The sequence below is a fragment of the Trachymyrmex cornetzi genome, unplaced genomic scaffold, assembly GCF_001594075.2.
Source record: "Trachymyrmex cornetzi isolate Tcor2-1 unplaced genomic scaffold, Tcor1.1 scaffold5, whole genome shotgun sequence".
In the NCBI taxonomy this organism is placed as follows: domain Eukaryota; kingdom Metazoa; phylum Arthropoda; class Insecta; order Hymenoptera; family Formicidae; genus Trachymyrmex; species Trachymyrmex cornetzi.
Window position 1 is genome coordinate 541,121 of NW_017299806.1, and position 13,645 is coordinate 554,765.

At 32.1% G+C, this 13,645-nt stretch overlaps 2 protein-coding genes across 3 annotated transcripts in view; both read right to left on the reverse strand.

The window, feature by feature from the left end:
- The window catches only part of LOC108765569 (probable trans-2-enoyl-CoA reductase, mitochondrial), a 3,449-nt gene extending 1,261 nt beyond the window's left edge, over nt 1-2,188 (reverse strand). Inside the window, exons 1-3 of the mRNA XM_018514340.1 lie at nt 1,793-2,188; nt 1,471-1,707; nt 1,010-1,231 (exon numbers count right to left, since the gene is read on the reverse strand). Of these exons, the coding sequence (XP_018369842.1) occupies nt 1,010-1,231; nt 1,471-1,707; nt 1,793-1,978 (645 nt within the window). The 5' untranslated portion in view covers nt 1,979-2,188. The remainder of the gene's footprint in view (nt 1-1,009; nt 1,232-1,470; nt 1,708-1,792) is intronic.
- Nucleotides 2,189-11,345: 9,157 nt separating this feature from the next.
- LOC108765591 (uncharacterized) lies at nt 11,346-13,185 on the reverse strand. Of its 2 annotated transcripts, none has more exons than XM_018514378.1 (2): nt 11,657-13,185; nt 11,346-11,424 (listed from the first exon to the last, which is right to left on the reverse strand). In XM_018514378.1, the coding sequence occupies exon 1, from the start codon at nt 13,035-13,037 to the stop codon at nt 11,703-11,705; it is 1,335 nt and encodes a 444-aa protein (XP_018369880.1). In that variant the 5' UTR covers nt 13,038-13,185; the 3' UTR covers nt 11,346-11,424; nt 11,657-11,702. The 2 variants fall into 2 exon arrangements, with proteins under 2 accessions (XP_018369880.1, XP_018369882.1); XM_018514380.1 differs by having other exon boundaries at nt 11,365-11,421.
- Between the last annotated feature and the right edge of the window lie 460 nt (nt 13,186-13,645).

Sequence of the window (13,645 nt, forward strand, 5' to 3'; positions counted from 1 at the left end):
CATGGGATGAGAAAGCTGGTTTCAAGCCCTTTACGAAACACTGGTTGTGGTCCACAATCCGCCCACTGGGGTCCGAGTTATGGACCATCAAAGTCATTGATGAACTACTCTTAGCGCTACCCAGGAACAACGACGTGGACGTGGTAGTTCTCTGTTCCCTTCGAGGTGCTTGATTTTTGTGAGTCCCCTTGCCTCTCACATGTGGGGTGCTTGATTTTTGCGACTCTTCAACAGTTTTCGAGAGTCGATACTCATTCATAACTCTGATTGAATCAAATGGAATAATCCAAGAGATTTCCAATAGTAAATCGTTAACCGAACACATGACTGCCACCCATGATAAACAGAGACTCGGTGTTCTCGTTTGTTTATGTTTATGTTTTTCTTTTCAATGGAGTTAATTAACCGTTATCCCTATTCAAATCGCTCACAATCTTCGGAGAGCGACGAACAAGAATTCAACAACAAACGGAAACATCGAATCTGGGGATTCCAAATGGAGGGGGATAATTTCGAACAATTATTGTAACGGCGTTCAGCACCCCACATGTGAGAGGCAAGGGGACTCACAAAAATCAAGCACCTCGAAGGGAACAGAGAACTACCACGTCCACGTCGTTGTTCCTGGGTAGCGCTAAGAGTAGTTCATCAATGACTTTGATGGTCCATAACTCGGACCCCAGTGGGCGGATTGTGGACCACAACCAGTGTTTCGTAAAGGGCTTGAAACCAGCTTTCTCATCCCATGGTGAAAAACTAGGGGTTCCATTTAAAAAAACCATCGTGACCCCTGAATGACCTTCAAAATGACCTTCCAAGGATTTTTCAAGGTCAGTACCATACTTCCCCCGTGTAACCCTAAACTTTTCATACGAAACATTTTTCTCTATCCCTACTAGTTTTCGAGATATTTGACTGAATCACTTCAGATGGTCCACCCTGTATATATATTCATAATATTGTACATATATTTATATAGTAAATTAAAAAAAAACTATTAACATTATACCTTTAACTCTTGTATGTTTGGTCTATCTCTAACAACACTGACAGACTTATAATTCCATATTTTACATAATTGAATGACCAGTTGACCAACCGCAGAATTGCCACCGTTTTGTATCACAGTATCTCCAGGCTTCAATGGAACAAAATCCTTCAGCATTCTGTACGCTGTACATGGATTCACATTCATCATACTGGCTACAACTAGATCAACGTCACTCTGTATCTATAAAACCAGACTAAGAAATAACACATGCAACAAATGTGTTGTCAAACCTGAGAAACAATCAAAAAGTACAGACAATAGGACAAAGAATAACAGATTTCAACCTATCAGAAATCATATACGATTTTTGATAGGATCAGAATACTTAATTTCTGATGGATTGGAAGCTGTTATTTTCTGTTGCCTGTGTCTTTCAATTATGCATCAAGCTTTACAAAATGATATAATAATATATGCACCTTCATAACATCCTTAGAATCATAATTAGCTTGTGTTCTCCAGATTCCAAAATTAGGACCATTTGGTACCACTCTGTCTCCAACATGCAAACCTTGAACATCAGATCCAATTGCTATTATTTCTCCAACCCCCTCATTTCCTGGTACTGCTGGCAGAGGAGGCCTGCTAGGATATTTTCCTTGTATCGTATTTATATCGGCTGGATTTACTGGGGATAGTAGCCATTTTACAGATACCTATAACATCCACAAGAATTCAATTAAATTTTATGATTAAAATTTCGTGGATAAAAAGACAAACTTTAATTGCAATAATAATTACTTGTCCGCCTATTGGCTGTTCTATTGTTTGCGTTGTTACTTGAAGAACTTTAACGGGATCGCCGTATTCCTTGTATAATAGAGACTTTACGCAATCAGTGTTAATTGCAGCACTCATTTTTCGAATATTCGTTAAGTTACTTTTAACTGATCGTGAGATCGATAAAGTTAATTGGCCGGCAAACATAGTTGTTTCGGTAAATTATAACTTCAACGTTCGTTATGACATTCGTGTTGAAAATTTCAGACCCAAACCAACCTAAACTTGCTACAGGTTATGTTATTATTTTGAAGATTTCTTTCTTTGGTTTCCCCTTACTTGGTTTTCCAACTCAAATGTAGAGTCACAATACCATGCAGAAATTACGAATCATTCGATTTAATGAATAACCTCCTCGGGGAGCAGAGGCCTCAATTCTTCTGATATTTGAAGCAGATTGAGATTATTTCCCTCCCAACGCCGCTCGTTATACGATTCTCGAAACTACGATATTTCGACATGTTCAATATTACGATTTTTTAAAGTGCGATATCGCAAATCTCGATTTGTCTACTAGTTTTTAAAACAACAAATCTATAATATAAGAATATATGTATTTAAAATAATGATGTAAGAATAATAATTAAGATAATCAATGTTCTACCAATGTAATTAACTTTAATCTCGATTCAGCTTATTTTATCTTCTACTAATTCTTAGAAAAAGAAACTAAATTCAATTGAGATAAAAATTATTCTTACATTGATGGAATCTGGAAGATAATTATTAATTAATGATAATTAAGAATAATGATGTAAGAATATGTGCTCTTATATCATAGAACTCATGATGTAAGAATTATGAACGGATCTGCTGATGACGGAGCCAAGCTCACAATTAATCTCGATGTTATACAGCATTTTTATTTTATTGTAATTTTTTACTATAAGCTGATTAGGATGTATCACAAATTCCTTTCATTCGAGTGTTCGTTCGTCGACGAGACGAATTTATAAACGTTTTTGTTCCGTTGTATAAATGTAAATTTATAAACATAAATTTATTTCCGTCACATCGAGAATGTTGCTTTCTTTCTATTTGTTTCCTCCAGTTTCACTTTCTTATAGAAAAATGCAATTAAACAATAATTCACGCTTTTCGTGTTCCGCATTGCGAATTATAATATAATTAAAAACATGGAACGATATAAATTGTGTATATTTTATTAAAATTTACAACTTTGACTTTACGTATAATATAGGCACATTTTGTTATCTATTTCAAATCGTCATGTTCTTTCTCTGTTAGTATATCGTTTATACTATTACACCACTTGCAAATATAAAATGCAACTACATACGATACTAAGAATTTTTTAAGCTGAACATTATGCTGTGGACAATTTAACCAATGTAAATCCATTTGTATGTACAATTCGGTTTCTAACATTAACGCCGCATGATGCACATAACAGACGCCGCTCATTTTTGACGTTAATAGATCTTCAGCGCTCTTAAATGTTTCTATCAAATCGCTACTACTAACTAATTCAGATTTTGTAACATCTGTCAGGAGATTCCTACATATGTTGCATCCTTTGATTCGTGAATTATTTAGGATTTTTGGCGCAATAGAATTGCAAATGTTAAGATAATCATGTGTTGCATCTAAAGGTCTCTCCAAATCTAACATCAAGTCGTCATTGTATCTACTTTCTATCTTACTAAGAAACTCTTTTAACGTAAACAACAACGATCCGTCTATTTTATTCTCACTATTATTCTCCACAGTACGAGGTGACGTTAAATTATTGATTAGCAACGTTTTAAAAGAACTCTCGAATTCCGCACACGTGGGATTGGTATTCCTTATGCCAAAGGATCTAATTTGCCCGAAGAAATGTTGAAGGGAATCCAAATTCAAAATTCGAGGCTTCAAGCATTTGAATTCGTATGCTTTCAAAATTATCCACAATTTGCGTAATCCCCCTATAGTAGAAATCCAATTTTTCAGAACATTCGAATCTCTTATTTGATTCTTATCCTTTCGATCAACAAACCGCATTCTTTGTAGTCTCTTTACTGCCCTTTCCCAAAATGGAAAATGTGGACTGTTATGCGAAATGGCAACTCTTAACGGTTTCTCCGGCTTTAATGTATGACCATTAACAGAATCAAACAATCGGTCAAAGAAAAGTATTATCTCTGCTGTATCCCGTCCTTTCTTTTCTGGCATTTTTAATGGTCCATACACTGTATTCACGTGCCCTAAGAAAGAGCACACATACACATGAAAAATAAATAACTCTCTCTTAATATATAATCACATAATTTAAATCTTATTAATAGCGTTTTCGACTGCAGTGGATATGAATCGATCCAAGACTGATTAATGATATCACATGCTCTACTTTAGATTTTTAATTTGACAAGTTTATGGCATTTCCGGGTTAATCGATCTCGGATGAATCTAAACCCACTGCAATCTGCAGCAATATTATAAATATGTAGTAATTATATACGGGATTGTATCTTATTAAATTTGTATAAATATACCTTCTAGTTTGGTATGGTGATGTATGAATCCGCCCATCGTCATACTCAAAACCTGAGCAGCATTTTTAACTTTTTTTTTCTTTATTTTACTTCTTATTGCATGCTCTGCTGTAATTTTCGGCATTAATCGATACATGCTATGAGTCAAGTCCATATGATGTGCTTGTTCAATGATTTCCCATGATGCAAATTTTTGTTCTTCTCCTTCTTCAACATCAAACTCAAGATCATTATTTAATAAATTATTGCGTATGCTTTTAATAAGACATGGTGGATCATATAATGGAATTATATCTTGCTTTTTTATTGTTATATAACCATCTAAAGAAATACAGAATAGTGAATGAAATTATAATTTAATAAAATATAGTACAATTATATATATATAATATATAATTTAACATTCAAACTTATTATTTGATAAAACAAATTATATAATAAATGTAAATATTTATAATCTTTATATTTACGGTAATAATAATTTAACAAAAAGCATGCTTACAATATAGCTGTCTTTGTTTCAATTTTAGCCTCGCCGATTCTAATTTTAGTTTATTTATAGCTGTGAGATTCCTCTTCTCATCATTACATACAAAGGCGACTAGATACAATCCACTGTCAATTATAATTTTGGCAATATCTTTGATCCACTCAATAAGCTGATCAGTTCTTGTTGCACCATCACAAAAATAATACGCCAGTGGAAACTTCCATCCACTTTGTACACCACGAATCATAAAAATTAACACATGATCAGCAAATCTTGCTCTCCTCTTATTGCCAAAATTTTCAAAACCAAGAATATGTTTCTTTTTTGCATCATAATCTACGTGAGGTTGCAATAACATTTCATCCCACATTAAAAGACACACTTTATCTCTCTCCTTCATTAGTTTTACTTTCTTTTTTAGATATTTATTTATAAAATTATTTGGACCTGGATGAATATTAATTGTCTGAAGTATAGATCGTAATGTTTCTATGCTGGGCAGATTGAAAACTTGTGTCAGATATTGATAACATTTACTAGATTGTTTCATGATAGATAAAGCAGCAATCTTTTCAGTCAGTGTAAAATGTCTATCCTATAAATAAAATTAGATCAATCTATCATAAGTTGATATTTTCTTATTATAATATTCCACTTACATACCTCAGAGACATATTTTGTCGTTTTTATCTGCATCTGGAGAAAAGCCTGTTCGACAGGTGTCAATGAAGACAATAGCTTTTCTATAGCAGTACTTTTGCTGCATTGCTTAGCTTGCCTTATACGTTCACGAAATGATAACTGCTTCTTTATAACAACTTCTTGCTTCTTTCTTAATATACATGATAATTTGTACAACTTCCACATTTTTGGTGTAAATTTATGAAAGCACTTTCCATGCAGTAAGTTATGCAGATCTGACAAGCTAGATGTTGAATTTTTGGGCGAGGAAGGCCCTAACTTTAAAGAATCTTTATTTATTGGAGAACTTTGTAAAACTTCTTCATTTATTGGAGTACTTTGTGATACTTCTTTATTTATTGGAATACTCTGTGACATCTCTTCATTTATTGGAATACTTTGTGATACTTTTTTATATGTTGGAATACTCTGTGATAATTCTCTAATTATTGGAATACTTTCTAAAACTTCTATTGTAGGTTGTGTCTCTTTTTTTATTTCTATTATTTCAATTTCTTCAAGTTGACCAATTGCATTTGTATCTAATGTTTTGCTCTTAGAACCTCTTGTACTTATAATGCTATAAGTATGAGTCTCTGTGTCATGATTATTAACTATCACATTGTCTTCACTATTATTTGCTTCAATGTTGTTATTACCATTATTTGGCAGATATAAGGATGGTATAACACCAGGTTTCAATCTTCGTAATCTATACATTGCCTCGTAATCGCTATCGGCAAAATGTCTGTAGCATACAACGCACTTTCTTAATTGTTCATCAGTTAAATCTTGTATTTTCTCTGAATAAATCGCCTTTTTCCATTTATTCATCATGATAACATCTTTGGGAAACATGTGGGAAGGTAGGCTCACCCCCGTGGAACATCCCAAAACGCAGCAATGTCTACCCATAACCTAAAACATTAAGTATTGTTTTTATAATCTATTTTATAATATCGTACATGATTTTATTAATATTCATACTTATTATAATTGCAGACAGTAACGGATGGATTGACTGGGTAAGGCAAAACTAGCAAAGCAATGTTGAGTGAAAAAAAAATATTAAAAAGTCAAGGCATGCATTTAGCGAAGATACGAACCAAATAGCGGTAAATTTTCATTTACATCGAACGAGATATGTACTATTACTATATAGAAGAACGTCGGTCGGTCTTTATTTAGACTGCGTTCGCTTTACCGCTCACAACGCTTGTGAGTATTAATTGTCCCCTTGTTTAATATTTATTAAACAACAAGAATGAAACGACTCTTAAAGCGTTATGAACGAACACAGCCTTATTATAGCGTGACGACCTCAAAGGGTAATTGAATTACTTGGAAATAATTGAAGAACGCTGACATATTATCAACTGTTTTGACTATTCGAAATCAATATTAAAGACGATCGATCATATTTAAGTTGTCATTTTTTTATTATTATTATTAGTTGTTGTTTCACTCAAATTTCTCATTTTATACTTAATTTATTAGGTGTTAAACTTAATTCCTGCCGTTTTTCGTCTCCAAAATTGATTTGTTTCAAAGGAAAATACCTTAATCAAAGTATTATTAATAAAGTATTATTAATTAGTAATAAAGTAGAAAATGGAGGAAATTATTTTGTTTAAGGTATTCATTCATCTTCCCTTCGAAACAAATCAATTTTGGAGACGAAAAACGGCAGGAATTAAGTTTAACACCTATAATATAATTGAACTGATATTATTAATCTATAAATGTTAACATTGATTGATAATATTTATTTTAATTTTAACCATGAAAATTTTTAAAATAATTTTTGTACGAATTGGAACATTTTTCAAAAATACTCAGAGATATTCGAAAAGTTTACTTCCTCTCTCAGAATTTTTCATACAAGTAGGTTCTGAAATATTCTGAAATTTCTCATTTCATAATTAAAAAAAAATATTTAAATGTTTTTCAAATTTTATAACATTTCATCAGAAATTATACTTACAAAAACTCTTAGAAATTGTACGATATATAAATATATTTATATATTTATATATATATGGAAAATTTTGAGGAGAGATGTAAATTTTCCGAAAAGTCTAATTCATATAAAAAATGTGAGAAAGTTATACAATTATATTAGAAATTCTGAAAAATTATATGGACGATTCTGAGAAAAATTTTCACCAGGGATATTAAATTATATAATATTTAATTCATAAATAATAACATTAGTAAGCATATTATACCATTTAGTTAGCATATCTTTTAATTTATCACAAACTGTGTACTTATGGAATTCTCCTGGCGTGACAAACAACTGTATTGTTACTTTCCTCACCTATACTTCAATTATACACTCGTCAACTAAAAAGTTGCAACACTTTTTTTCGATAGATTTCGAAACTCAGTCTTGTTCGTAAAGCAGTTGAATCTAAAAAGTACCTTTAGATTTTAGATCCATAAGGAAGGATAAATCGCTCGGTGAACAGTCTGCATTCCAAAACCTAACGAAAAAAAGTGCAACTTTTTAATGAAATCAAGTATACCTTCAAAAACATCTACATTTTTTGTTATAAACATCTTCGTATTAAGAATATTTAATTAAATTCCCGACACGTTTACAAGCCTAATATAGTGGCATTATATTTGCTGTATATCAATTATAAATCTTTGTTTCTTCATTATATTTTAATAGTACATACATAACAATTTAGCTATTCCTAATAATTTTATTTTATCATCAAAACTTCCTAACATTAAATGAGTAGATACTAACTCTTGACGTTTTAACTTTATTAATTTCTTTTTAGTAAAAAAAAGGATTTTTTAATATGAACCATTATATAACCATTGTAAAAATTTAATATCTATTAAGCAATTTTTCGATGTTTTATTATCAATTTTTGATAAAATTAACTATTTAAAACAAATTTAATAAAAACATATTCCATCAATTCTATTATAGCCGGACGGCCGGAAAAATTATAGATTATAATTATAAATTTATTTATATGGCTGTTTCTTTTTTGGCTGTATTTTTCGTTTTGGAGATAAATATTAGATCTATCAATATGATGATGCAAAGAATGTTGCTGAGAATATTCTGAGAAAAAAAAAATGTACCGAAAATTATTTGAGAAAAAATATTCTTGTAGAAATGATCATAACAAGATTGTGACAAAACAGTATAAGCTAAATATAGTAAATAATGAGAGAAAAGAAAGAGAAAAAATGGAAGTAGAGGGACAAAAACGGATCGCTAAGTAAAGTTCGATAGGCGAATAGATAAGTACGAAATGTTTAGTTTCCAAGTAAAATAATATTTTTTCTGTATTTACATAATCTTTTACGCTTTCGTTAATTCACAAACATACATGCATTTGCGCTTGAAATGTACATAGTTACCGCAAATACTGTCACAACGTAAATAATATAATCAATTTTTATAAATCGTGATATTAGGCGAAACTCTGCTTCACTTTTTTAGTAACGATCCGTGAACTTTGTAACGCAGGTTCGAAGCTGGAAAAGAACTTCCGTCAACATCCTCTTATATCCCTTACGCAAGATAAACTTGGTATAAAATAATGTCTATACTTGTTTCAGATCTTCTTGCTAATCGATACGACCGCTCACTAACTTCAATATCAAACAGGACTATTCTTATAATTTCAGTTATTTAATTATTAAATTTCTCTTTTTTGTATATATATACGTTCATCTTCATAAATCAATACCATCCGATCCAGGCCTATTGTGTGTATTGTAAATACGGTAACTTATAGCGTTTTCGGCCCGATCGGGTTTGCACCAACCTGGGTTGGATTAATCTTTCCTATTGGTTGATGTCACACGCTCTACCACTAATAGTTAAACTTATCTGATATAATATAGGTAGCTCACGATAGAAAAATCACATCCTTAGGTACAAATTTGTATAAAATAATACCATTAAAATTAAAATTATAAAGCAAAAAATGTATCTAATGGTAGATTCGCTGTATGAATCACTTTATAATCGTACACATAAATTATCCAATTCTTACGCTGAACTGATGGTATAAATTTTATTATTAGTAAAAAAAAATACAAAATTATTTATAATCAATATAAACAGCTTATTACGATCAAAACACAAAATAATTTAATTCTTATAATAAGCTTACGATAAAAACTATTTTCTGTGGCTAAAAAAGAATTCAGTTCCTTATGAATAAATATAAAATTTACAGTCTTTTATATACGATACCAATTTTAAACCAGAATAAAAAATAAAATCTGTCGAGCACATAAACATAAAATTGAAATAAATTATGTTAACCCTTTCGTACCTCTGAGTTTCTCAAAAGAAATGCGTTTCATATGAAGACAGTTTTTGGGAATTTTCTGTGTGTAATTCTAAATTTACTATCAAAATTTAAATTCAAAGTGACGATCAAATCACTGAAATGTCATATATTTAAAATATAAACTTGGATTTTATTTTTTTAAATATATATCGTAGCGTATACGTACAAACACACATATACATACACATACACACACGACTTATGCAATCTAAGATATATTTAGGAGAGTAAAAGTTTTCTAAATATAACGAATTGTGGGTGACGGATATTTCACTTTGAATACATATATAAACTATTATAATAAAGTTCACATTTAAATAAGACTCTAAATATATGATTATAGCATCAATTTTATGATTTTTCGACATAATACACGGTTATTCTTTACTATCCAAAAATTTGTTTTTTTACAACGTTTGGATAACTATATTTTATTAAAAACATTACATTTTAAAAGGTGCGATTTTTTTACATGTTACTTGAACTTTTTTCTTTAAAGTCAAGATAAAAGTCGATAGGATTACTTTTCAAAAATTATACTTTTTTTCCTAGATGGGACATATATGTTTCGAAGTACGAAAGGGTGAATAGTATAATTTGTGGTCCCAAAAATAAATCCAATACAAATAAGGTACCTATATAAAAAACTCTCTGCTGTGATGTATAAATTATATAAGGCGATAAGATATACTTTGTACTTTGGCATTAAAGAGAACTTAAATCCAATCAATTTTGTAAAACGAAGTAAAAATTACAAAAAGTAAAGATTATAGAAAAAAGTTTGCAATTAACTTTATTTAAATAAGTACATTTGAATTATTTATGCGAATTATATCTTACTGCCTTACATATATAATTTAAACACTCGGAAAAAAATGTTACATATATAAACATATTTTATACATAATTATATATGACTTTATATAATTATATATAAAACATTTTTTTCCGGACACTAACAACCACGAAGACGCATACCTTTTTTTTTTAATTATATATACAATATTCTGTTTTTTTTATAAAATAATATATAATTAATTATTCAATATAAACTACATATGAAATGAACTTTTCGCGGTTAAATCTCCAAGTAACTTATAGTTACCAAGCGTTTTCATCCTCTCAGCCCCTCAACTGTTGACTGCTGCATCCTTACTGTTTGCTGTTCTTGATTGCCTCTCTAAACATGTCAGCTGCTCTTTTCCTTTGTCAGTGTCTTGTTGATGTCCTTTGAGTCCTCTAGTTAAATCTACCGTTATAGCGCCTCTGTCTCACTCAAGATGAATGCCAGTCTGAATTGACTCAATTGGGATAAACGTGTTTTTCTTCAGTGAGCTGTTGTTTCTTATAATTTTTTATGTTTTTGGCAATTTCTGATGAAACTTACCGAGCGTGTTTTGTACACTCGTGAGTTGACTTTACATTTTTACTTCTTTGCGGCTGTTCTGTGGAAGATTGGAAGTATATTTTGTTAACTTTTTTCATCTACGTTACTGGCCGTGTCGTCATTAGTGAAGCAAATGAAATCAAATATGGAGAAGAGGAAGAGAAGAAAGTAAGGAAGAACAAGAAAAACCACCAATGATGCAGCACCTTCTGAAATTGAGGATTCCTTGTCAGTTTAATCTGACGATTAAGATTAAAAGCATTTACGAGTGCAACCAGTTTGAATCCGACTCAGTTCGGTTAATCCATGTTTGACCTAAAAGTATCATGATTTTGTCCAATTAGAAATCAAAATAAAGCATGTGATGTTATCGATCCAACCCAGATTAGATTAAAACTCACTGCACTCAAAAACATTGTAAGTTTCTGCATCGGTGATTACCTTGCTCATTTTCTCGCCAGCAGTCGAAAGCGCTTTCTCATTTTTTTCACAATTTTTTCTTTACAAACCTTCCCTTTTCATTCCTCCGTTGTGTCGCTGACGTTGGATCGTTCTCTTTTCGTTTTTTCGATTTGTAAGCTGTCTTTCTATTTCTCAATGACCATTGCGTATTTCTCCTTTTTCTGAGTTGCATCCCTTCGTTCAAATTTGACATTATTGGTAAATTTCTTCTTAGGCTTATCATCGATCGTGTTATTATCTCTGATTTGCTCGCCTCCGTTCTCTTTCTAGCTTTACTTGTCCGTGATGATGTGGTATCGTCATCCGTAAACACACAGTATGATCGATTTATTTGAGATCCTGTAATATCATATGTTATCCGATACGTTTTATTTTCCTGAAAGTTCTTTCTCGGTCTTTTGTTCTTCAATGTAACAACCATTGATGCTTCACATGTGCTTTCGCCGTTGTTGTCCACTATCGTGAATTTATCGCTAAAATTTTTGCTTTGTTCACTTGTTGTCAAGTAAGCTTCTATCGCTTCATTTAGTCGTTTTTCCATCTCTGCATTCTCCTCTTTAGCCTCAGTTTCTTCAATATCATTGAATTTCTCCAAAAACTCACGCATTTTTTTTATTCTTGCAACTCTTTCGTTAATCGTTTTCTGGAGCTCACCTCGTCTTTCGATTTCCGTCATTAGTCGTTGCTCCTCTTCCTTTATCTCCTCAATGGTTTTGAACTCACTGTCTTGTGTTTGCGACATACTACTAGGTGTCGTCGCAGAATTGATTACTTGCAAATCTTGCGACTCTCCCATATGTAGTAGCTCCACATGTGGTTGCTCCACATGCAATTGCTCCACATGTGGTTGCTCTGCATGTGATTCTGTATGTGGTTGTTCCGCAGGTGACTGTTCTACACGTAATTGTTCCGTGCATGGCTCATCCATTTGTACCTCATCCATTTGTAGCTCTCTATTCCACAATGTTGCTGCATGATTCACTAGAGCCGATCTCCAACTAATTACTTCCTCCTCCTCTTCTTTTTCCTTAATGTCAATATGTGGGTTTTCCTCGATTTCAAACGCCTCGTCTACTAATATCCCCGTTTGATGCTCTGAAATCTGATCCCACTTTTTCGCGCCATCATTATAGGTTAGATTACTATCGAGAAGTACGATATCTTCCGTTTCTTCTATAGTAATTACTGGTACAATTCTCTTTTTAAATCCCGTGTTGCCTTCCGGCATATCTTCATATTCTTCGTCGACATTTTTCATTGTAAAATCATTGTTCTCCACGGTAATCATATCTTCGATTGGTCTCACTATTAATCTCTCTGTTTGTGACATGTTGAAAGTCATCGTTAGAGTCCTCGCCATTTGATTCTTTTTAAATCTTTTTGACGAAATCGTCGATAAATCGAACTCGTTTCGACTTTCCCTGGACCACTTGAATTCTTTAAATATTCAGTCAAGTTTGTACGAATTTTACCGGTATTTGTCGTTATTATCAACTGACATGTTTCTATTCGTGAAAAATACCGCCATGGTGGAAAACACAGGTCAACTTGAGGAATACGAATAGGACCAAAACAAAATTTGATTGGCTGGCTGACTGTTCTGAATGACGTGCGGGTTCTGTCACATGCGGCGTAATTTGCATAAACGTAAGGGTATATCCACACAAACTTGCATAGCCGCATAAACGTATGCATAAAGAAAATTACCTAATCACATTTCTCCTATAAAGACGCACATAAAATATGATTGGATAATTTTCTTTATGCATACGTTTATGCGACTATGCAAGTTTGATAAACTGAAAACACAATAGACACAGGCAATAGGCGCAGGCAACAGGGAATAACGAGCCGTCCAATCAGAGCTCTGGGATATAATATCGAACTTATACCCCAAAGCTCTGTTTGGACGGCTCGTTATTCCCTGTTGCCTGTGCCTATTGCCTGCGTCTATTGTGTTTCCAGCTT

Coding starts and splice junctions, on each gene's coding strand:
- LOC108765591 (XM_018514378.1), bottom strand. CDS start 13,037: ATGGCGAGGACTCTAACGATGACTTTCAACATGTCACAAACAGAGAGA.